Raw genomic sequence first — 25,877 nt, 5'->3', positions numbered from 1 at the left:
TGTTGTTGTATTGAGTATGCACAACAATCTCCATCTACTGTATGTATCTTTTCTTCTTTCTTGTCTTTTCCTTGGACATTGAAGACAGTCGTCTCTTATCTAGGGGTCATTCCATGTAAGGACAGGCAAGAATCTATGCAGTTGTGTTTGTGGCTATGTACAGACTGGTTTTCTAGCAGAGGATCTCAGAACCTCAACTCTGAAGTAGCACCGTTCTATTCCTCCTTACTATAAAACATTGCTGATTCATCCAGAGGCTGGGTGCTTACTCTTCAGTATTTTTTCTTTCTTTTTGCCCTTTGCCCCTTCCTCAGAGATAATTACACATTGGGGTTTATTGCTTGTACAAGTCCATTCCAAAGCCCAAACTAAATTTTATGGTTGTTATTTTTGTATTATTCCCTTAAAGAATCCTTCTCCTATCCCCAACTGCACAATATTTAGGTGTGACTAAATTTGGATCCATTGCTCATCTTCATTTAAAATAGCAAGAATCTTGTTTTCCTATCATTATTCACATTTCTTTATCTTCACACCCAGCACACTGTGTAAACACTGCTTGATAAATATGCAATACAGGTTTTCATCTGTTGTCCCTTTTTGTCAGTGGACTTTTATTATTAGTGATATTTAGAATTCAGAGTAGAGGTACTGGTTCTGCACCAAAATGAAGTTGGTTTGGTTTTATTTCAGGATATTATGGTGGCGGCCCTTAAGCATTTCCTTCATTTCTGGAACACAAAAAAGTGCTTTGGCTTCATTGGGACAAGTAGATGGTCCCAGAGACATGGGACATTGGTCAACTTTAGATCGGCTTTCACAAGATACCTTTTTGAAAAAAGAAATACGTTTTAACCATAGCAATACAGGACAAAGAATGGAGCAAGAAGAAAATAAACACAAGTCTTCCACTCTGAGAAATACTTTTACTCCTCCTTTATGGGCATATTTGTGTTTTAAAAAAGGAACAACATTATACATTGCATATTGTGAATTTCTTCCAGCCAGGATGTAGTCCATTTAAATAACGGTACTTAATTTTATTTTATTTATTTATTTTAACAGTACTTAATTTTAAAAGGCTTTGGGTAATGTCGATAGAAAATGGTATCTTGTTTTAGCCCACACAGGATTATCACCTACTTAACTATAAATACGTGATGTTTCACAATGATGCGCTCTATGTATAACATATGTAGACACATGTTAAGTTTTATTTATAATAAAGTGCAAAAATCCAGGGGGCAATATTTGCATAGAATCAAGCTGCTGCGATTGAATATTTAACAAACAACTTCGAGATGGGCTCCGTGGATTTTCTGGCTAGGTAATTTCAGGAAAACTTGTGTTTGTTTTTTTTGGTAAGCCATGGGACTTGAACTCGGGATCTGGGGAGTGAACTCAGGATCTGGGCACTGGGACTGCGTATTTCCACTCAAGGCTAGTGCTCTATCACTTTGAGCCATAGCTCCACTTCTGGTTTTCTGGTGATTAACTGGAGATGAGTTCCAAGGGCTTTCATCCCTAGGTAGGCTTTGAACCCCCATTCTCAGGTCTCAGCCTCGTGAGTAGCTAGGATGACAGGGGTGAGCCACTAGCGCCTGGCCAGGAAAACCGATGAAAGGAGCTTCAGTGAGGACTGGTTATGAGGTGAAAAGGAAGAAGAAAAAAGAAAGCCCCAAATCAGAACATTCCTTTTAGTGAAAAAACGGGCGGGAAGCGACAGGCCATTTGAATAGACCTAAGGTTGCGTGTGAGGTCAGTGCGCAGACTCCGGGACACCGTGGGAACCTCCGCGCAGCACGGGGCCTGCTGGGAGTTGTAGTGCGACACAGCTTCTCCGCATGCGCAGTCTGCGAGACTCCATTTCCCGGCAGGCAGCACTCCGAGGCCGCCCGCGGCGGGACTGGAACTGCCGCGCTGTCCGCAGTGGAGTTACCCGGCGGGTCTCGGTTCTCGTCACGGTCAGTCATGGCTTCCTTCGTGACAGAAGTTTTGGCCCAGTCGGGGAGTCTGGAGAAGGAGGATCTCGGCACCCGCATCAGCCGTCTGACCCGGCGGGTGGAGGAGATCAAGGTGAGGGCGGGGTGCCGTCGCCTGACTGGGGCCGGGAGCGGGGTGGGGAATCCGGGGTCGACGGTGGGGACGCTCGGAGTGGGTCCGGCCGGGGAGACCCGGGGTGGGGGGGTGGGGGTGGTGGGCGGGGAGGGCTGGAGGGAGCGATGGTGGGGGCGGCTGCGGGTCCCGGGCGATTGCGTCATTCACCCCGAGATGTTCTTTTCTAAACTCCCGCCCTCTCCTCCATCCCCCAAGCTGCGTGCGGCCTGGCGGGCTGGGGAAACGTCACCCGGCGCGCTCCGCCTGGGCGGCCGCGCAGACACCCGGGGACGCCTCGTGAGTCGCTGTCATTTAAAAGAAGGTGTGCCCGCCCTCCTCTGTACACCCAGGAGCAACTTTGGCAGACATCATCACGCAGGCACCAGATGCACCTTTTCCCCAATAACTTTTTCTTAATGATACGAAAGAGGCTTCCTAAATGTTAAGTCGTTCATACCACTGGCGTCTCTGTAACCCGGCGTTAGGATTTCTCACTCGCTTCTGATGTTAAACTACCTAAGTATGTGGCATTCGAGGCCCCCGTGTGTGGCTTGGACCGAACCCACTCACTGCCTGCCTTCACTGCTTTTCCTTTGCCATCTTGAATCTTCAGCCACACGAGAATCATTTCTCCCGTGCTCCAAGCAGCTCAATCGTTTCCCTCCTAAGTTTTCAGATTTTTACCTGTTATTTCCATTTCTTCCTCTTTCTATCCTTTTCCTACACATTGTCACCTCCTAGCTTAATGTAGTCTCCTGTGTAAAAAAAATGCCATGTTTTCTCTGGATATGAAGCATTTTGTAAGTCTCTTGCTTACATTTCAGCTTTGTCCTTTGGGCAATTCACTTAGTAGTATCTTTCCTACCCAAAGAGAATTTATTTCTGTGCGAGCATCATTTATTCTTGTGTATTCCAAAGGATTGGCCAATTCAATGCAGGATATTCAATATTTGTTTGTTAAGGGGATATTGAAACTCAATCATTTTAAAGTTTTAATACTGGGCCCTAAGTCAGGTGATGGTGGTTGCTGTAATCCTAACTACTCAGGAGGCTGAGATCTGAGGATCATGGTTCACAGCCAGCTTGGGCAGGAAAGTCCGTGAGATACTTATCTGCAGGTAATCATAAGAAGACTGGAAGTGGAGCTGTGGCTCCAAGTGGTAGAGCACCAGCCTTGAGTAGAAGATGCTCAGTAACAGCACCCAGGCCCTGAATTCAAACCCTACAACCCACCCAAAACAGAACAAAACAACAAAAACAAAAAACAAGGCCCCAAATTTGTGTACCAGTGTCTTACACCTGTAATTCTAGCTACTCAAGAGGCTGAGATTGGAGGATTGGGGTTCGAAACCAGCCCTGGCAGAAAAATCCATGAGATTCCTATCTCCACTTAACTATCAGAAAAAGCTGAAAGTGGAGCTGTGGCTCAAGTGGTAGAGTACTAACCTTGAGCCCAAAAACTCAGGGACAGTGCCTGAGTTCAAGCCCCAAACCCCCCCAATTAGAAGAGTAAGCCTTGTGTCTGGGAATATGGCCTAGTAGTATGCCTCGCATACATTAAGCCCCAGGTTTGATTCCTCAGCACCACATATATAGAAGAAGCCAGAACTGGCGCTGTGGCTCAAGTGGTAGAGTGCTAGCCTTGAGCAAAAAAGAAGCCAGGGACAGTGCTCAGGCCCTGAGTTCAAGCCCCAGGACTGGCAAAAAAAAAAAAAAGTAAGGCTTAAATGGAGAGACCGGGAGAAAGAGCATGCAACTGAAGCATATAGCTTGTAAAAGGCTATCACAAGAATGTTAATTAATAAGATTGTTGTACTTTTTCTGGAAGACAATTTCATAAGCAAGAAGATAGAAATTAATAAAGTATATAAATTATAGACTTGATTTATCCATTTTAAGTATATGATTAAAATTGGTGGATACAGTCTGATAATAGCTCAGTAGGAGAACTTTGGTCTTTTCCTTTTCAGCATTGATATAATTCTTGGGTGCTGTTACAACTTGGTAACCATTGTCTTATTGTATATTTTCAACGTATGGGACCCTTATGGGAGAATTTTTGTGTGCGTGCCAGTACCAGGGTTTGAACTTAGGGTTTCACACTGTGGTCCATCTTTCTTGCTCATGGTTAGCACTCTGTCGCGAGTTTTGCCTCAAATCTAGTATTTTGCTGGTTAACTGGAGATGGAATCTCTGAGACTTTTCTGGCCGGGTTGGCTTCAAGCTATGATCCTTCAGATCTCAGCCTCCTCCTAAGCCAAGATTACAGGTATGAGTCAGTGGCAGCTCACCATAAATGTTATTTTTAGAAGAAGCCTATTGGCTTGGAGGGAAGGTGATATGGTAATTGTTAAAAAAAAAAGTTCCAATATGGAAGCTATTGTGTGGAGGATAAGCTGCATATTCTGAAGAAAGTTCCTCTCATGACGTCTTTTTCTTTTTTTAAAAATAGGGTGAGGTATTCAATATGATCAGCAAGAAGTACAGTGAATTCCTGCCTAGCATGCAGAATGCCCAAGACCTGGTGACCCAGGTGGATAAGCTGTCTACTGACATCGACCTGTTGAAATCCAGGATAGAGAGCGAGGTAAGGAGAGTCTGTTACATCCGGGTCAGCAGAGGGAAAGTGTTGTAGTGTTGTCCCAATTCATATGCAGCTTCCTGATTCCAAGACAAATCAGTTCAGTACTTTTCAAGGTCTCACTTTCTTTATTGGCAAATAGAGATTGAGCCAAATGATTGTAGAGTGACTTCAGTACTAAATTAATATGGTTCCCCAAACTACAATTATTTCTTTTATTAAAACCTTTTGTAATTATAATTCTTGTTTTTTTTTTTGTTTGTTTGTTTTGTTTTTTGTCAGTGGTGGGGCTTGAACGCAGGGCCTGGGCACTGTCCCTAAGCTTTTTGGCTCAAGGCTAGTGTTCTACTACTTTGAGCCATAGCTCCACTTCTGGTTTTCAAGTGGTTAATTGGAGCTCTGGCTGCCTTCGAACAGAGATCCTCAGATCTCAACCACCTGAGTAGCTAGGATTACAGATGTGAACCACCCGTGCCCAGTATGACTATAATTCTTGAATTTGAAGCTTATAAATTAAGGAAGTAATCTCAGGTCTTCATTGTTTTCTTAAGAAAATAAAGATAGATGAAGCTTAGAACTAGATCATATGGTCCTTTTTTGCAGTGTGAAAGGTTAACATTTTTTTAGTAGCATTCTCTTAGATCTGCAGCTACATTCATCTTATCCAGCCGGCAGCACAGTCTCCACACACCGTCCTCTAGACAGTTGCTTTTTCTCCATCACAACCACTCTGCTCTCTGTCATAAGTTGCGTTCCGGGCTGGGAATATGGCCTAGTGGCGAGAGAGCCTGCCTCGTATACATGAAGCCCTGGGTTCAATTCCCCAGTACCACATATATGGAAAACGGCCAGAAGTGGCGCTGTGGCTCAAGTGGCAGAGTGCTAGCCTTGAGCAAAAAGAAGCCAGGGACAGTGCTCAGGCCCTGAGTCCAAGGCCCAGGACTGGCAAAAAAAAAAAAAGTTGTGTTCCTTAGTGTACTGGAAATCTTTGCCCTTCTTATAACATGTCACTTTGTGCTGTAGTGTTTGATAAATTCCTTATGGCCAGTCCTGTAGGGTTACAAGTATGTACTATGTTTCCTAAAATACTATCATTACAAAAAGAAGTAAGCTAGTTTAGAAACAAATAATCTGCTTTGTAATTTAAAAGCATTTGCATATTAAAAACCAGGTGTCGGGCTGGGAATATGGCCTAGTGCTTGTCTCCTATACATGAAGCCCTAGGTTCGATTCCTCAGCACCACATTTAAAGAAAAGATCAACAAACAGTACAAGAAATGTATCCAATGCCTAACGTATGAAACTGTAACCTCTCTGTACATCAGTTTTATAATAAAAACTTAAAAAAAAATAAAGAAAAGACCAGAAGTGGCATTGTGGCTCAAGTGGTAGAGTGCTAGCCTTGAGCAAAAAGAAGCCAAGGACAGTGTTCAGGCCCTGAGTCCAAGGCCCAGGACTGGCAAAAAACAAACAAACCAGGTGTTGTTCCCCCCCCCCCCCCCCCGTGAAGTTATCTTTTAGAAAAAGTAAGTGGTTGGTGGGTGGCAGCATATTGGTGTCAAAGATTTAAATAAAATCTCAACATTAAGTGCCATTTGTATCTATTTCTAAGTTGTTGCTCAGGGATCTTTGGTATCCAAAAGCATGTATTGAGAGATTCCTAAGATTTTTAATATGAAGAAAAGACGTTAATTCTGTTTCATATGTGAAAATTAAGCAAGAAAAGTGAACAAATGAATTTCTCCAAAGTTTTTTTCAAATAAAACTTGAATCACAAATGAAGAAAACATTGTTTACCTGGAAAATTGACTTTTAGCAGTCTACTCATCAATCATTCTGATTAGTTCTTTTTTTTTGGCCAGTCCTGGGGCTTGAACTCAGGGCCTGAGCACTGTCCCTGGCTTCTTTTTGCTCAAGGCTAGCACTCTGCCACTTGAGCCACAGTACCACTTCTGGCCTTTTGTATATATGTGGTGCTGAGGAATCGAACCCAGGGCTTCATGTATGTGAGGCAAGCACTCTTTGGCACTAGGCCATATTCCCAGCCCTCTGATTAGTTCTTTAAAAAATAAATGTTGGGGCTGGGAATATGGCCTAGTGGCAAGTATACATGAAGCCCTAAGTTCGATTCCCCAGCACCACATATATAAAAAATGGCCAGAAGTGGCGCTGTGGCTCAAGTGGCTGAGTGCTAGCCTTGAACAAAGAGAAGCCAGGGACAGTGCTCAGGCCCTGAGTTCAAGGCCCAGGACTGGCCAAAAAAAAAAAAAAATATATATATATATATATGTATATATATATTTAAATAAATGTGTTTCTCTGTAAACCTGGCACAATTCTAAAAAGATTCCCTACATATGTTTGTACTTAGTTGATTATCTGATCAATGAGTCAGTAGTGCAGAGTTGGACTGTGCTATTAGAAGTGAAGTCTGGAATAAGTTAGTGATGGATATTCTGTACCTTTGTGGATTATGGCTTGCGAAGTCATCCAGCCACAGTTAAGTTCTGTGGACTTTTTGTTTTAATGACAAAGTCTCACTATGTGACCCACACGGGCTCCTGCCTCAGCCTCCCAGGTGCCATCATTATAATCTGCTCCACCACTTCTAGTTTGGTTACATTTTAAAAGATGTACCATTGAAGAACAACGAAAGAAATTGAGAATATTAAGCCTCAGGGAGAAGCACTTAAATATTCGAAGTCCTGTCATATGGGAAAGAGATTTAAATTTATGAAAGCTGGGTCTGGTGGAGCCTTTCTATAAGATACTCAGTACTTGAGAGGTAGAGGCAAGGTGATTTTGACTTTGAGACCAGCCTAGGCTACATAGTGAGACTCTGTCTCAAAAAAAAAAAATTTTTTTTTTATTGTATGGCTTACCAAAGGGGATTAAATTTGGTAGGTAGGTATTATAGAGATTTATTCAGTCACTTTGTGTATCTAGCACCTTGTCAGTACAGGATGCCATGATCATTGCTGGGTATGACAGTTCTTTTATTTCAAAGTGTGAATCTCATGTTAAATGTGCTTAAGTAAAATAGTATGGTTCAACATTAAATACTAAATCCAGTTAGAAGAGCTGTAGCTGAGGATGGCTTCCTGTAGGAAATGATAACTGAACCAAGACTTGAGTGATAAATGGTTAGGCAGCAAGGGGAGGGAGGATGTTTAGGGTGGATATAAGGGATAGCATGGCAGAGGCATGGAGTTAGTTAAGAGAGAAATGTCAGTTTGGGGTATCCGCCAAAATATTCCTTATGATTGATGTGTAGGGAATGAAGTGGAAAGGGACTTGAGGTAAGATTCAGAAGGTCAGCAAAGTTGTTGTGTAAGGAGTGGTAATTTGCTCTACAGTCATTGACAATGAAGGTACAGAACAACGGACAAATCCTGGTCCCATTTAACAGATGGCTGTTTGGGACATGTCACTGTGGCAACTGAAAGACACAGGAGTCAAGGAAAACTAGAGAACTAGCTTATTGATGTACCACTCACTAAAACAGAATAAAACTTCAGCATTTGATATTTCGGGCCGGATTGTTCTTTGTTGTAGGGGGATCTGCCCTGTACTTTGTAGGATGCTCACCGTATACCTGGCCTCTACCTGTTGATGCTAGAATTCCCTCACTGTGGCAACCAACAACCTCTGGATGAGGGTGGGGCAAAATTGCCCTCAGAGTAAGGAAGTAGCCAGGGAGAAAGGATTATCAATATGTGTGGAGAGGCCAGAGGGAAAACGAAGTTCCTCCAAAAGAAAGGAAATGGGACTAATGGCTCCAGAACTAGGAGGAAAATCAGTGAGCAGTGTCATGGCACTAAGGAAGAGGATATTTTGGAAGGAAGAAATGTTACAGGGTGCATTAGTTAAATACTGGAAAAAATACTTTGGTTTAGCAGTGAGAAATTGATTAGTATTTTCTTCCCAGGAACCTTTTTGGTTTAATGGGGAGACTAGAAACCAACCACAGTCAGCTGAGTGAATGAGAGCTGAGAAGCAAAGACAGTGAGTTTAGATCACTGTTTTAAGAAGCTTACTTATGCAGAGAAGGAATGCAATTGCTGAGAAATAGGCTAGTTGCTTAAATATAGGAACATTTTACTATATTTAAATCTGCTGGGAGCATAGTCACTATTTCATCAGTAAATGAATTAGGGAGAGGTTAAAGAGAAAATCGTTGATGCAGTCTCTGCAAAGGTGGAATGGAACAGGGGATGGATTCTGCCTCAGCATAAACATGTCTAGTAAGTTGAGGCTTTTCAACTTTAGAAAGAGTTAGCATTTGGCAGTGGTGATACCTTTCTAGTAATTCAAGTGGTTGAACTCTCTGGGGAAGGAGAGCAGCTTTAGGAATAGGAGGTGACCTGAGGACATGGTGTTGATAGGGATAGGTTTTCTTGTACAGAGTACAGCTTTGGCCTAAGTGGATCTCCAAGCCTCTCCTTCAAATCACCTTCTGTGATTTTTATTTTAGCCTGAATTAGCATTTAAATTTCAACACGAGTGATATTGCCCTACTAAAATGAAGCTTCTTAATTAGCCCTGATGGTTTTATTTCTTAAGTGTGGTATTAACTTAAAAGTACTTCTTTTTGCTGTGTGAATTAGGTCCGTCGGGATCTTCATGTATCGACTGCTGAATTTACAGACTTGAAACAACAGTTGGAAAGAGACTCAGTAGTCCTAAGCTTGCTTAAACAGTTACAAGAGGTTAGTAAACCCAGTCTGAACTTTAGTGTTCTAGTAGTAAGAAAGTTTTTTTCATTTTTTCCAATTGGTTTATTGTTTAGTGCATAGTCCCTGACTAAATGGTGGGTTTTTTTCCCCCATACTTTGAAAGCAGACAGGCCTGAAATAATAGGACATAGAATAATAATAATAACAACAACAATAATAATAATTTGACCTTACCTTTTCAGTTTTCTACTGGTATTGAAGATTATAATTGTGCATTAACAGAGAAGAAGTACATTACAGCTGCTCAGCATCTGGAAGAGGTACTAAAGCATGACCAAAATTAGTGCTTTCCTTCCTTTGGGGATATTCTGTGTTCCTTGTATTCTTCATCATTATGCAAGTATATTCTAATTGCTGTGAATCCAGATAAAATGTTTAATGACACTTCCATTACATTGCCAGGCACAGAAATGCTTGACATTATTAAAATCCAGAAAGTGCTTTGATTTAAAAATGTTGAAGTCTCTCAGCATGGAGCTCACAATACAGAAGCAGAACATCCTGTATCACCTTGGGGAGGAGTGGCAGAAGCTGATTGTGTGGAAGTTCCCGCCATCAAAAGGTGCTGCTGGCCTCAGGTGGACTGCTTTGCTTAATCTGCCTGAATGCTTTGGGCCTATGAACATGTTCTAAATAGCTTGTATTGCAAGATAAGAAAGGAGACGGTTTTGTTTAGTAGTTTTCCAAGTCTTTGTTGAGTTCTCACATTAAACAAAATGTCAGGACCATTTATCTGATTCCCTGAGGGGCCCTCTCTCTCCTGCCATGTTTCCCTCTTTCTGTCTCTTTCTCTAAGAAATCTAGGGAGGGCCTTTGGGGGTTGATACGTGAGGTGTGGTAGAGGAGGTAGTAACAATTTGTGAGACAGTGGAAATTCACTAACAGCCCTAATTCCAGTCCGTCATCATGAATAAATAGCTTAAAGAAGCCATTCAGCCATTCTTTCTCTTGAGGAAAGGAGGCAGTATGTTTTTCATAGAAAAGCGGTTTGGCTTAATTGTTTTTTAGTCCTTGGGGAAAATGGGTGATGAAATCATGAGATGGCTTGCTTTAGAAGATGAAGAAATATTACTGTGGCCCTGGTTTTTATTTGTGCTACTTGGCCTCTCTGCCTTCGACATGATGTTTGCTCTGAGAATAAGACCTCGGGACTTGCTATTACATACGGTGTCTTTTCCAGCACTGTTGTTTAACTTTAGTGTATTTCGGAGAAAACCTCACAGTCTCCTTCTATGCTCTATTTCATATATTCAGTTTACCCCCCAAGTACATCAAGTACGTTATATTTACATCTATGTATATGTACATAATGTATGCACATGTGTACATATACATGAACATATATATCACATATCTTGAAGGAAGTAATGTTGAAAATTTTTAGATATTATTCTCAAGTAGACTATAAATTACTAGAAGCTGGTAGGGGTGTTGAACTGTTATAACGCACCCTTCCTGTTAAACTTGTCTGACAAGGCTGTTCTCACGGTAGAAGGTCTATGAAACTAGGAGCTCATTTTTTAGTCCTACTTTCCTTTAGTCATTCAATATGTGTTTAATAAGTATTTTTTTTTTAGGAAAATCATTTTCCTTTTGCACTTACTTTATTCTTTGGGTATACCAGAAAGAAAGTTCACATGTTAGACGTGATACAAAAGACATATATCATAATAAGCAGTAGGTTTCATTAGAAGTATACTGTAATGGAATGGCACATCTAGGCATCTCAGTGGAGAGCGGTGAGAAGTAGAGGTGGGAATGTCTCAGGTTGCCGAGGGAGCTGATTTTCCCCTTTTTTTTTAGATACCGGCGGCTTAGAATCTTACCTGCAAACAGAACTTCATTTACGCACTGAACAACCCAGCGAAGACAAGGAGGCCCTCAGGCCCCCCATCCGTTCTGTCCTCTTGGCATTTTCTATTCTTGGAGAACTACACATCAAGCTCAAAGCATTTGGTAAAGCCTTCTGTTTTGCTTCTTTCACATGAAATCTCAGACAGCTGGGAGTTAAGTAATGGCAGCAAAGATTATGAACTACTGTCTAGAGACCATTAGTGACAGTGTTTGGCCTTTTGACTCGTCAAAAGGAGTTACGTATTTTATTTTGGGTTTGGATCTATTTATGTGTTTTTGGGTTACAAGGCTCAGGGATGCATGGATTTTGGTCAGGCTGACTCTGGAGGTTTCTTGCAGTAGGTTTTGATGAGTGCTCATATGGTTTTTCAGGTCAGATGCTGCTAAAGCATATCCTCAGGCCTTTGGCATCTTGCCCGTCCATTCATGCAGTGATAGAAAGCCAGCCTAATACAGTTATTATTCGGTTTGACTCCCTGGTGACTGACTTAGAACATCCATCACCATCTGAAGTTTTTACAAAGATACGACTGGTACTGGAAGTGCTCCAGAAACATCTTCTCGGTATGTATCCTCGAAGAGATGCGTTTATCAGAAGTAAATGCTGTTTTTCAAAAGCAAATAATAAAGTAGGAATAACCATAACATGAATGAAGGGGGATCAGAAGTAAGTTAGGCCACAGGAGCAAAGTAACTGCTTTCTTATTCCTTGCCTACTATGCATTTTCTCTCTGTCTTGTATTGAAAATCTGGTCATTAGTAATATCACACATTCTGTTTGTAATGTTATTTTATATACTCCTCCCTAACTTCTAGTAACAGTACATTTTGGGACTCTTGGATTAGTTATAGAAGGAGAAATGAATCAGGTGCTGCTTTGTATGTATTAAGAATATTTCACTGGCATTCCCACCCCCACCACCATCCTCATTTTTATTTTGTTGGGCTGTGGACTTGAACTCAGTGTCTGACTGTTGTTCCTGAGATTTTGCGCTAAAGACCAGCACTCTAACCACTTTGAGCCACAGCACCACTTCCAGTTTTCTGGTGGTTAATTGGAGATGAGAGTCTCATGGGGACTTTTCTGCCCAGGCTAGCTTTGAACCATGTTCCTCAGATCTCAACCTCCTGAATAGCTAGGATGACAGGTGTGAGCCATCAGTGCCTGTCTTCTGGCCCCACTTTTTTTGAGATAGGTTCTCAGTTATGTAATTCAGGCTGGCTTTGATCATGATTCACATGCCCCACCTTTCTCAGAATGTTGGGATTACAGGTACGTGGCAACAGCCTGACCAGACTAGGTTGAACGTGAGAAATCAATGACATTTCAGATTATATTCAGCCTATTGGTTAGATCTTTATATTTGCCTAGTAGAAACAAGTTTATTTAGATTTATGTTTTAATTACTAAAAACTTAAAAAGTCCCTCAGTCACGTTAGCTACATTTTAAGTGCTCAGCAGCAAAATGGTGTGTAGTTTTCATCCTGGACTTTAGACACTGGGTGTTTTAGACATTATGGTCACCTTCTTGGTGAATTAGAACTAGATTTAAAATAGTGGGTTCCTTTTGTGATTACTTTTACTTCTGCATTGACGATTGGTTTTTAATTAGTATTAACTTGCTTAATAGAGTATTCTAAACACAGTGTCCTCAAAGTGTGTTGCAAAAAAAAGCTATGAGATGTACAGAGGAGACTTCTAAATGATTGTTGGTATTTTACTTAAGATAAACATTCAGATATCGTGCGGAGTTATATATGTTTTCCCTCCTATTTTAAAATTCAAGAATTCCAGAGAAGTTAAGAACCTAAGAATATGTTGAGACTATGATTGACTTCCTGTTTAAAACTTCATCTTTTGAATTCAGATTTGCCTCTTGACCCTGACTTAGAAAATGAAGAGGTACCTACGATTGTCTTGGCGGAGATGCTTGGGGATGTGATCTGGGAGGACTTGTCTGAGTGCCTCATCAAAAACTGCTTGGTTCATTCTATTCCAACCAATAGCAGCAAACTACAGCAATATAAGGAGGTAAGGAGCAGAGCTAGCCCACATCTTAGCACGCTTGATTCCCATTGCTCTCTTGCGCCTTGCGTATCTTTTGTTCTTAGCTTTTGTCTTTATGAAAATTGTTAATCAGGAGTAGAAACAAATTCTTTATAACTGTTTTTCTTCTGGCTTCCTACCTCTTTAATTGGGGAAGTATATTTATGTTCATTTTATTCTTGTATCAGCTATTGAAGTTATTGTATCACATATTTACTTTAGAAGATCTTTATACCTTTAGCAAAGTCAGAAAGTCCTGTTGAAAACATTCATACTAATGAATTTAAGGCTTGAAAACGATAATATTGTAAAACCTAGTAATTGATGATTTATTTAGCTTTGAAATTTTAACATCAAAATATGTGTGCAGTTGATATTTCATGTCTAGATTTCAAATTTCACCAACTGGAGACTGAAAATGTTTGGAATATGTAAAGATTTTTTTCTTGTCATTCTCCTTAAATGGTAATATATAACAACTATTTACACAACATTGTATGTAGTAGTTTGAGTAATGCAGAGATGGCTAACCTCATATAGGAGGATATACATAGGTTATAACCAGTGCTGTACTTTTTAATATATGGGATTTGTACACTCACTGATTGTAGTATTTGAGAAGTGTCATGGAGTGAATTTCTCATGTGTACTGAGGGGTAACTATAATTCTCACAATATATTTTTTTTAATGTTTTTCTCTCTCAGATCATACAGTCCACTGAAGAATTTGAAAATGCCTTAAAGGGCATGAGGTTTTTAAAAGGAGATACTACTGATTTATTGAAATATGCTCGTAATATCAATTCTCATTTTGCTAACAAGAAGTGCCAGGATGTGATTGTGACAGCCAGAAACCTAATGACCTCTGAAATTCACAACACTGTCAAGGTGCTGGGGGTGTATTACATTGTTGTTTGGGAGCAGCTAATTTTTAAGATGCATACAGAGGGCTGGGGATATAGCCTAGTGGCAAGAGTGCCTGCCTCGGATACACGAGGCCCTAGGTTCGATTCCCCAGCACCACATATACAGAAAACGGCCAGAAGCGGCGCTGTGGCTCAAGTGGCAGAGTGCTAGCCTTGAGCGGGAAGAAGCCAGGGACAGTGCTCAGGCCCTGAGTCCAAGGCCCAGTACTGGCCAAAAAAAAAAAAAGATGCATACAGAATTCCCAGAGCTTGGAAACATTGTGTAAATTAAGAATGTGCATATCTTTAATAGATTACATTTGTTGATATTAGACAGTGGATTATTCTCATCTTTATTACTTGAAGTTTTATTATACAATTTTATGATGTGTATACTTGGAGTTTTATTATGTCCAGAGGTTATATCCTGTTGTGAACTTTTAACTTCCTCTCCTAGGCTTAATAAAGGGGTTAGTTTTGAGGTTAAAATAATAAAGAAAGTAACCAAAAAGATAGTGTAAATAATCATTTCCAAAGGCAGTGGAATAATTAATTTACATGGTGAACAATTTAATCCTTTACCTTTGATAATTCTGAGCATTTTTGAAAATCTTACATATATTGAATAATACAGTACTTACTAAATGCATGTTCCATAAGAAAACAAAAAGTCTCCCTAATACTTATATAAAATGAAAACTCCAAGATTTACTTGGGATTAAATGAAAGGACATTTGAAAAAAAAAAATAAATGAAAGGACACTGCTTTCTAATAGTAAATATTCCAAGTTTAAATATAGGCTTAGCTTCCTAATCCATATATGGTATAATAGCATCTACTTCTGAAGGCGGTTATAAAGTGTAAGAAAAGTATCATGGACCCAGGTATTCAACAGTTATGGCTTTGCAGAATGCTGATGAAAAAAATATAATTATAGGCATGACTGAAAGGCCTCTAATAATTGTCTCAAAAATAGTGAGCTCAGAGTGATTTGCTGTTATTAGGAAGTATTAGGTCTGGAACGTTTCCCATTGGAGGTCCAGTGTGTGAGAGTAGAGCTATTGTTCATGCAGATGGGGGGGGGGAGCTCACTTCCTTACTTCCTCCACATGCTTGATCTTTCTTCCTCCTTTTGTTTAGCCTCTGAGGCATCTATGAGAAACACGTTTTGAAAGCCATTATTCATGAAAACATCCAGAAAGGTTAAAAATGACTAATAGGAGTTAGGTTGTAAATTCACTGCTCCCAGATTTTACAGCTCAGTGTTCTTTCATTTAGTCCTAATTAAGTCTTGGAGTTTTCATTTTATATAAGTTTTTGGAGAAGTCTTTGGTTTTTGGGGGGAGTGTTTTCTGTCTTTTTTTTGTTAGTCCTGGGGATTAAACTCAGGGCTTGGGCACCGTCCCTGAGCTCCTTTTGCTCAAGCTCTGTACCACTTTGAGCTAAAACACTACTTTGTTTTTTGTTTTTTTGGTGGTTAATTGGAGATAAGAGTCTCAAGGGGACTTTTAGCTGGGGCTGGCTTTGAACCACAATCCTCAGATCTTAGCCTCCTAAGTAGCTAGGATTACAGATGTGAGCCACTGATGCCTGACTTTGAGTGTTTAAATTTGTTTTGGTTTTTGGAGTCTGAATTAGTTTTTTTCTTAGACTAACACATGTGGCTGGTGTGAAATAATTTGTTAGGTAATGGAATATTGATTTGTGGCAGTCTTAATAATTTAATAGTCTAGTTAATGAAAGATGACTTTTTAAGGCCTTTCCATTTACCTGAAATCTTGAGTCTGGTAGCATAGCTTTGCTGTTTCCTCCAAGATGAAGAATATGTATAAGAATGTTACACACATTTTGCTTACTTATTATGGCATGTTCTCACGACTGAACAGTAATTAAAAGCACACTGTGTCTGTTCAGGTCTTTTAGTCACCAAAACCATAGCTTTAGCATCACAGAAGTGACAGGTGTCTTGCTTTTTGCTGTGTACTTACATTTTAACCGTTCTGAAAACAATGCATTTTTCTGTTTCTGGTTGGATCTTAGATCACTCCTGATTCTCAGTTAACTGTGCCAGACTTGCCTAGTCCTGATGAGGATAACAAGCAAAAAGTACAGAATTCAGTACCAGTGTCCAGAATTCAGTACCACGAAGTGAACTTAGAGCCCGAGAATGCATTGGACCAGCATTCCTTTTCTTTGCCCATATGCCGCATCAGTGAGTCTGTGAAGAAATTAATGGAGCTTGCCTATCAGACTTTGCTAGAGGCAACAACCAGCAGTGATCAATGGTATGAAATGGCGTCGTCTAAAATGGCAGTGACTTGGTGAAATGCATATCTGGCTAGACATTTATTTAGCAAATTAGCTGAAGTTCTTTCAATGTTTGTATACTATTAGGTTTTGTTTTTTTTCTGGAAAGTGCAACGCACACATATCTCTGGGTCTCTTAAGTTTTGCTTACAGTAACATAGATGTTAGTGCAAGGAATAGATGGCTTCTGGGTTGGCAGTTCAGGCCTGTAATCCTACTACTCAGCAGGCTGACACAGGAGAACCTATGACAAAAACAAAGCCAAACAGAACAAAAATTTAAAAAATAGATATACATATGTGGATAGATAAGATTGCTAATCACTTTTAGCAAACTACTCCTTAATTTTTGTTTAGGACTAGTGATATCACATAAGGAAGCACATGTAAAGAACCTAGAATAGTACCTAGAAAATGAGTATTGTTGGTTATTGGTGGTGATGGTGTAGTAGTAGTTGTGCCATCTGCTGGAACTTGTCCTAAAATACTTCAGCTTTTACCTTTTGAAAGTCAGGCAGGGCCTAATTTATATTTAAAAAATATATTTTTAAAGCAATAATTATTATACAGCCAAAGATAAGAGAAAAAGTATAGAACATAATTCAGATTCTTTTTAAGATGACTTCTTTTTCCTTTTCCTTTTTTAAAAAGTATCTGTAGTTGTACAAAGAAGTTGCAGTTTAACATGTCACTTTGTAAATACAAACAATGCAGATGGCTTCTAATCTACATTGTATTTTGTTACCTCAAATTCTGTTGCACAGCTGATTGAATCTCTCTTTGTTTAATAAGTTCCATCTCTACTCCTAGATTAAATGGAAAAGAAAATTGCAAACCATAGCCAAAGCTAATTGTAGAGAAAGTTTATGAAACTCTTTAGTTCAACCCATGTTTAGCAACAGCTTTTTACTTCTTGTATGGGAAATTATTTCAATTAGAGCTTGAGTTAGGAATATTGTCTCTTCAGACCTGCAGTTTTTATCTTCTCATGCAGATATTTTGTTTTATTTTGCTTTAGGAAAACCTGTTTACCAAGATATTTCCATGGCTTTAATTAACCATTATCTTCCCATATCCATCCAGTTTTAATTATAAGTAGAAACAAAAAAAAATACAAACTTTCTTATGAAGGAAGCATATATTCCTGTCGCAAAATAAAATGTACATGTGACTATTTCTTCATATGACATTCTCACGAAATACACTAGACCAGAAGTTAAAGTTGCTGAGTGATACTTCTTTAATTTGGTGAGAAAACAAATACTAGCCAACTATTTTTGTGGACTGAATATATTTTTATGCTCATTCCCCCTAAAAGAGAATAGCTTTTAATAGGACAAAAACAGAGCTATTATACCCTAATAACCCCTTTCCTTCTTGTTAAATCTCAGGCAGCAACATATTTAGCAAAGTAAAATAATTCAATTAGTAATTCATGGTAATTAATAGCAACAGTGTCTTGGAGAATCGCAACTAAATATTTGTGGAATTCCTCTGAATTATTCAAGATACATTGGTTAAGCTACTCCTCTGTGGAGGTGACAAACCATATATTTGCTTTTCTTATGTGCATCTTAATATTTAGATGCATTAAGACCAAGTTTAAAGGGCAAAAAATCTTGAGGTTAGAGTCTATCCTAGAAAATGTCGATTCGTCTCTTGCATTGGGGAAGAGGGAGGAAAGGTGAAAGCTGAAAGTCAAACTGATTCTAAAAGAACTGAGTGAGTGCCTTTCTTGGTGCCTTGCCCTTTGCGGAGTGCATCCATGAGTAGGTGACATTTGCTTGAGGCTTAGCTCCATTTGTAACTGAAAGGATAGTCTGGGTATTGGCAGAGCACAAATTGATAAATGGAAAAAGAAGCTTTGGGCTGAATACTGCTGTTCTTAAGATGATTAATGTCTCTAGGTTTTTAGAACTGTAGCTTGGTTAGTAAATACTGGTTGAGAATACATTTCCATCTAGATTAAGGGTGTTTTTCTGCATCCTCTGAAGCTATAATTTTAACTCATAATTTCCACTAAAGGTACATACACCTAGTTTGATTTTTTCCCCCCCAAGTTTTCAGTATATCTTTATGCACTTCTCTTAAGTCTTTGTTTTCTTTTCAGTGCTGTCCAACTTTTCTACTCAGTGAGGAATATCTTTCATTTGTTCCATGATGTTGTGCCAACATATCACAAGTAAGTCCCACTGTATTTCATTGATGTCTAAGTCTAAAATGTTGGTTAAATCAATAGTTTTGTATTTTCACCAAAGATAATTTCATTAAAATTTCCAATTCAATGCAGCAAAGCATTTAAAAATACTTATAAGAACTCAGACATGTACTGCTAAATGAACCCAGGTACATTAATCTGTAAAAACCCTGTTTTTAATGCCTAGATGTTTTCAGAACTCCTTTTTCTTTTTTTTTTAATTTTTATTGTCAAACTGATGTACAGAGAGGTTACAGTTTCATACATGAGGCATTGGATACATTTTTGTACTATTTGTTACCTCCTCCCTCATTCCCCCCTCCCCTCAGAACTCCTTTTTCTTGATGAAGGAATGCAGAGGTGAACACTGAATTTCCTCTTAGCATCTCTCTTTGGTAGACCTAGTGCCATAGGATCATGTTGCGTGACTGAACCATGCTCATCCCTCTCCTCCAGAGCAGGTTCTGTTTTAGAGATTTATTTTAATGTTAATCTGAGAAGTTGCTCAACTCTGTTACTCATATTAAATGATTTTTTAATATTTTTAGTAATATATCAATAAAGCTATTCCATAACTACAGCTTAAGGAAGAAAAAATGCATTTGCTACTTGAATATTTTTCTTGAAGTATTATTTTAACACAGGATTTTGAATAGTACTGATGTTTTTTTTTTTGTTTTTTTTTTTTTTTTGGCCAGTCCTGGGACTTGGACTCAGGGCCTAAGCACTGTCCCTGGCTTCTTTTTGCTCAAGGCTAGCACTCTGCCACTTGAGTCACAGCGCCACTTCTGGCCATTTTCTGTATATGTGGTGCTGGGGAATTGAACCCAGGGCCTCATGTATACGGGGCAAGCACTCTTGCCACTAGGCCATATCCCCAGCCCCTACTGATGTTTTTAAGTCTACTTGTTATTTTAATTGTAAGAAGAATTTTTTTGTGTGTGCATTTTTTTTTGTTACCTGTATTCTCGGCTATGGTTTATAGTTCTTCCCTCATTTTCAATGTAGCTAAACAAAGGAAAAGAGAAAACATGTTGGGGTGAGCTGACGCTTTGTCTTTAGGGATCTTAGGGATTCGGACAGTTGGCTTAGCAGTCCCATAGCTCAGAAATGTTAATCCCGTTGCTGTGGAGTGAAGAGTTGTCTCTCTTGCTCCTTTGTATGATCTTGGAATTTTGCACCGAACCAATGGTTCACAAACTTTAGTGTGCTTCAGAAATCACCTCATAGATTTCTGGACTTGTGTCCAAGATTCAGAAGGTTGGGGGGATGGGTGGACACTGCCCGGATTTTGAACACATTTTAAGGGATGTTGACACTGCCTGTCCTAAGACCACATTGTGAGCCCTGCTATCTTCAGATTAGGATGCCCAGCTTTGGAAGTAGCTTAGAGTTACTGAGGAAGCTTCCCAACACACACACCTGCCAAGGCTCTCATTCTAGAGTTATTTTATTTTTTATTTTTTGGCCAGTCCTGGGCCTTGGACTCAGGGCCTGAGCACTGTCCCTGGCTTCTTCCCGCTCAAGGCTAGCACTCTGCCACTTGAGCCACAGCGCCGCTTCTGGCCGTTTTCTGTATATGTGGTGCTGGGGAATCGAACCTAGGGCCTCGTGTATCCGAGGCAGGCACTCTTGCCACTAGGCTATATCCCCAGCCCCTCATTCTAGAGTTTTTGATTCATAGTTGCAGTAGAAGACTCCGAGATTTTTTTTTTTTTTAAGTTCCACAAATGATTCTGATGTATAACCTGACACCTGTTTGGTTTCTGGCCTGTCCTCTAGATCCAATGTTCAGTCAACAAACGACAAAGTATTCATTGAATGATGTTGGTAGATATGCAGCAGAAAATAAGACAAGATTTCTTTTCAATCTTGGGTAGATAGACTAACATGTAGGGCAGAATTAAAGTAGTGATTTTTTTTTTCTATCCTGGATAAAACTTAATATCTCCTGGGAATATTTTAAAAAGTACAAGTGTTCTGGTTTCATTCTCAGAATTAGTGATTTAATTTGCTAGGGATAAATTCTATAAACATCTGAATATTTTTTAATTCCCTGTGTGGCTTTAATCTATAGTCAGCTTTGAAAACTAATGAATTAGAAGTTAGGTTAAATGGTTCATTGTATAATGAAAATAGGAATCTGGAGAAAGGAGAAGGAAACTTGTAGTTCCTGTAGTTCCGTGGAAATGTTAGAATTATGTATCAAGGACAATATGCCTAGTTCTGCTAGGTTTCCAGTTTAGGGCAAATGTTTCCTTCAGTCTTTCTTTCCTTGTTAATCACTGGAGTAGTTCTGTAGCATAGATTATACTCAACCAAAATATCTAACTCTGAATGGGAATGGCATTGGTGAGATTACATCTTGTTCTGCACAGCATTCACAAAGTAGACGTTAAAGTCCAGAGTCAAGATATCATAGAGGAGTTGTGACTTTTCATCAGCCTTGACTTCAGTAACAGGTGGTTTCTTTTTCTCCCCTTCTTGGCTAGGGAAAACCTTCAAAAACTTCCCCAGTTGGCCGCCATTCACCATAACAACTGCATGTATATCGCTCACCACTTGCTGACCCTGGGTCACCAATTTAGATTACGGCTTGCACCCATTCTTTGTGATGGTACTGCTACTTTTGTGGATTTCGTGCCTGGCTTCAGAAGACTTGGTAATGGATGCCTTGAAATTGAGGAAAGCATGCGGATTGTGCAGCTTTTTTAGCCTACCATCTTTGTAATTTATGAATGAGGAGGTTAGAAATTTAGGTGGTGGTCCCTAGCTATATTGCAAAGTGGGAGGGCATCGGCAGATATTTCTAGTTATTTAAGTTCATGAAATGAATGCAGTCTTTGTGGAAGCAAAGGCTTTTGTGACACAATTTCATGGTACATTAGAGTTCCCAACTTCATTGCTGATGTGCATTGAATTTGCCAAATCAGAGTTATGTCAGTGGAATGACACATAGTAAGATTTGTATTGTGACAATTCTGCTAGCATTGTTAGTAAGAGCTCGCTGATGTCTCTGCTTATTCTGTGGCAAATCCCAAGACAGCTCCTCATGCTTATGTCTTCTTTAGTTTTACCTGGGATTATTAAAAGCCAAAAAGACAGGAAAGGTGGGGTAAATCAGTGTGTTTACTATAATGATAGCCTGAGAAAAGTAAAGAACCTATATGGGTCACTTAGCTTTTCAATTCCTGGCTTTTTCCTTTAGTGGTATAGAGAGATCAGAATAATAAGTAGCTGCTTCCATGGAAGAAATTTTTCCCAGCTGACTCAGACTCTAGGAAAACTATTGAGAAGGATTTGTTTCTTACCCTGAGGGTGGGTTGGAGGCATTGCTAGCTGTATTAGAATTGTTTCTAGAATTCTCGTGACAGTTGCATGATGCTAGTGAGCGATTGTTTCCAGGTGGGTAGAACAGATTCATGGTGTCTGCTTGTCTGTCATTTTCTACTCCCATTTTGCAGTGTATAATTGGACAGTTTTAAAAATTCTTTTGTTTTCCCATCATAGGGACAGAGTGTTTTTTGGCCCAGATGCGGGCACAGAAAGGTGAACTTCTGGAAAGATTATCCAGTGCTAGAAGCTTTTCAAACATGGATGATGAAGAAAATTATTCTGCAGCAACTAAAGCAATCCGGCAGGTAGAAACACCAAACAAATAGCCCAATTGGTTCCCTATTCTGTTAGAAAGTCTGGATATATTTTACAGAAATTTCCCCTATGTCCCCAGCCCCATACAGACATAAAACAGTAACAGCAACTGTGCATTCTAATAGTCTCTCTTTTGAGTAACTTGTCATATTCCTCTCACAGGTACTTCACCAACTCAAGAGACTTGGAATTGTGTGGCAGGATGTCCTGCCTGTGAATATTTATTGCAAGGCTATGGGGACTTTACTAAATACAGCCATTTCTGAGATCATCAGCAAAATCACTGCCCTAGAGGTAAGGGCCTTTAGATAGCTGCCTCACCAGACCTGAGGTGCAGTTCCTACTCCAGGCATGGTGGCCTTGTCGACTGTGTCACTTTGCAGTCTCATTTTTAATCAACACAGATGGCAGAAGAAATTGTTTGTTGTTTCAGATCTCGCTCATGCTGTTGTGCCTTTTCACTTTTGTTCTAATTCTATTTTACTGGAGACCTGCTGATCTGTTTTATACCTAGATAAGAAAATAGGATTATACTGCTTCTCCAGCTAGCATCTGTAAATTATGGATGAAGAAATTGGAAACTGGGCCATGGCCCGAGACTTTTTATGTAGTATAAAGTAAATTGGCTTGCAAGTGGACCAAAATAATTTAATTTGGTAAAGTGAGCACAGTCTTGTATAACAACTTGCCAACACACTGTTACAGTTGAGTTTACAGTGTGTGATCCTACAAGGAAAATTGCCTGGGCTGAGCTAGCATAGATTAGCAAAATCATTTGTAGTAAGGTGTCCTATTTTGCATCAAGCTGTCTTTCATGCAGACAGGGTAAGTTATTGACAATCTGGTGAGACATACTCTGTCATTCCAGCTTCAGGAGTATTTTTAGAGACTGATGGAATCTAATGTCTAGTAAGGTGTCTTAAATTGGTTGGAAAACGTGTTGCTGCAGCTGATCCACTTGGACAGCTCTCCTTACCCACTACTAAGTTAGCTGACTTCTAATCTGTTTCATTTGTGCAAAACTAGGACATCTCAACTGAAGATGGTGATAAATTGTATTCCTTATGCAAAACAGTGATGGATGAAGGACCCCAAGTGTTTGCACCTCTGTCTGAAGAAAGCAAGAACAAGAAATATCAAGAAGAGGTTCCAGTCTATGTGCCCAAATGGATGTCTTTCAAAGAATTAATGATGATATTACAAGCTAACTTGCAAGAAATTGGAGATCGGTATGCATAAACTTTGTGTAGAGACTATCTTGGTATGATGACAGATGAGCAATAGAGCCATTGGTAGCAGTGCTTTTCTCTGTTGCTTCACATGCACCATGCTTGCTAGGCAAATGCTTGACCACTGAACCACACATCTCCAACTCCTTACATTTCTGTATATTACTCAGGGATGAGTTTTATATTGAACAGCAATAGTAGTAGTTTGCCATAGTGTAGAATTTATTTCTACTTTCCCACTTGATGGCATATATTATTTTGATCTGTAGTATGTGATTTGGGCATACAGTACAAGTGATTTGGCATTTATAAATACAGTCTTACACCTAGATGGAAATTAAAATTTGTTGTTTGTGATTTCCTTTTTTTTTTCTTGTCAGTTGTGGGGCTTGAATTCAGGGCCTAACTGCTGTCCCTGAGCTTTTCTGCTCAGGGCTAGCACTCTTAACACTTTGAGTCACAGCTCCACTTCTGGTTTTCTGGTGGTTAATTAGAGAGAAGAGTCTCAGGGACTTTCCTGCCCTCGCTGGCTTCAAACTGCAATCCTTAGATCTCAGCCTCCCGAGTAACTACGATTACAGGTGTGAGCCACCAACACCCAGTCTGCCTGCCTGCCTTCCTTCCTTCCTTCCTTCCTTCCTTCCTTCCTTCCTTCCTTCCTTCCTTCCTTCCTTCCTTCCCTCCCTCCCTCCCTCCCTCCCTCCCTCCCTCCCTCCCTCCCTCCCTCCCTCGGACTTGAATTAAAGGCCTGTGTGATTCCTAGTCAGGTGCTCTACTATTTGTGCCATGCCCCAGTTTTGGTGGATTTTCTTTGAAATGGTTATGTAAAACCCAGCACATGAGAGAGTATGATCATAATGACCAAGTTCAGAGAGGCTTAGTATAAATATAAAATAAGGACAGTCTTATCTTCCTCTCTAGGACTCTTCATCTGGCTTTGTCAGTACCAAGTGCAACCAGTGCACTTGGTATTAAGTGTAGCCAAGATATTGATGGATAAATCTATAATGAGGAGGAAGAATACTTAGGGTTTTATCTTATTTCTATTTAAAACAAGTACTTGTAGATTATAAACCTATAATTATGTTTACAACAAAGTAAGAAATTAAAAACAATTATATCTTGAGACATAATAGGAAACAATTCTATCTTTTGTTTTGCAGGTGGGCGGATGGGAAAGGACCCTTGGCAACTGCGTTCTCATCAAGTGAAGTAAAAGCTTTAATCCGTGCCTTGTTCCAGAACACAGAAAGAAGAGCAGCTGCCCTTGCAAAGATAAAATAGCTCCAGCCTCCTGAGAAAGTCATCGTTTGTGATTCCTCCTGGGAATTTTAGCTCCCTTCAAGACTTCTTGGAATCACTCATTGGTTTTGGTTCACAAAACTAATGGAATGCTTGATTTTACTTAAGGACTTCTTACCTCCTGGCCTGTATGAGGCTTTGTTGAAGAACAGGATATTAACTTGCCAGTTTGATCCCAGCACTACAAAAAGGAAAAAAAAAATAAGGATGTCAAGTGAAGCACCTCATTTGGGTGGCTTTGTAGCTACCTCCTTTGATACACTTGAACCTAGAGGAGAGTATATTATGTCCCTTTCAGCACCCTCTGAGAACTGTGTATGTTATAATTTTAGGTCTTGGCTTTGGATTAAGGGATCCAAGAGTCAGATTAAGGAATGTATGGGATACTGGGTGGGAGTTGGGAGGGGGGGGAGGGAGGTTAGATACCTTATTTAGCCTTGCAGGAATTAGGGAGACCTCTCTTATTCCTGCCTTTCCCTCCCTTCCCTTCCCATTCCTTCCCTTCCCTTCCCTCCCTCTCTTGTCTGTTTGTTTTAAAGACAAGGTCTTGCTATGTATCCTAGACTGACCTGGAACAGAGCTCTTCCGCCTCGGTTTCCTGAGTGCTGGGATTAGCCAGTGTGTTACCCGGGTCTGGCAACTTTTTGTAATTTTTCTTTGCAGTAAATAATGCTTTTCAGATTTAAGAGTGAGTGTCTTTAATAACATAGGAACTTTGACCAAAGAGACAGTTTTCTGTGCTTTTCTGTTTATTGAAGTATATCACCCTCACAGAAAGCTCAGTGTTCTCTGCCCCCCCCCCCCACTTCAAAGACAGACTCTTGCTGTCTAGCCCAGGAAAGCCTTGAACTTGTAATCCTCCTGCCTGCTTCAGCCTCTTAAGTGCTGGGATTATAGATGTGTTTCACCATGCCTGGTAATCTTTTATTTATACCACTACCTACTGCTTTCCAGAATTCCTGGGACTCTTA

At 39.9% G+C, this 25,877-nt stretch overlaps 1 protein-coding gene across 1 annotated transcript; it reads left to right on the top strand.

Moving 5' to 3' along the window:
- The first annotated feature begins 1,884 nt into the window (after nt 1-1,884).
- On the top strand, nt 1,885-25,877 carry Zw10 (zw10 kinetochore protein). Its single transcript, XM_048343872.1, has 16 exons — nt 1,885-2,076; nt 4,550-4,684; nt 9,286-9,387; nt 9,597-9,674; nt 9,817-9,976; nt 11,218-11,370; nt 11,641-11,832; nt 13,137-13,300; nt 14,021-14,203; nt 16,262-16,506; nt 18,638-18,709; nt 21,217-21,386; nt 22,235-22,365; nt 22,538-22,669; nt 23,402-23,604; nt 24,768-25,877. Exons 1-16 carry the CDS (start codon nt 1,972-1,974, stop codon nt 24,886-24,888), a joined length of 2,346 nt encoding a protein of 781 aa, XP_048199829.1. The 5' UTR covers nt 1,885-1,971; the 3' UTR covers nt 24,889-25,877.

The sequence above is a fragment of the Perognathus longimembris genome, chromosome 3 (assembly GCF_023159225.1).
Source record: "Perognathus longimembris pacificus isolate PPM17 chromosome 3, ASM2315922v1, whole genome shotgun sequence".
NCBI classification, from domain to species: Eukaryota; Metazoa; Chordata; class Mammalia; order Rodentia; family Heteromyidae; genus Perognathus; species Perognathus longimembris.
Note: the sequence above shows the minus strand (reverse complement) of the source record. Positions and strands in the feature narration are given on the sequence as shown.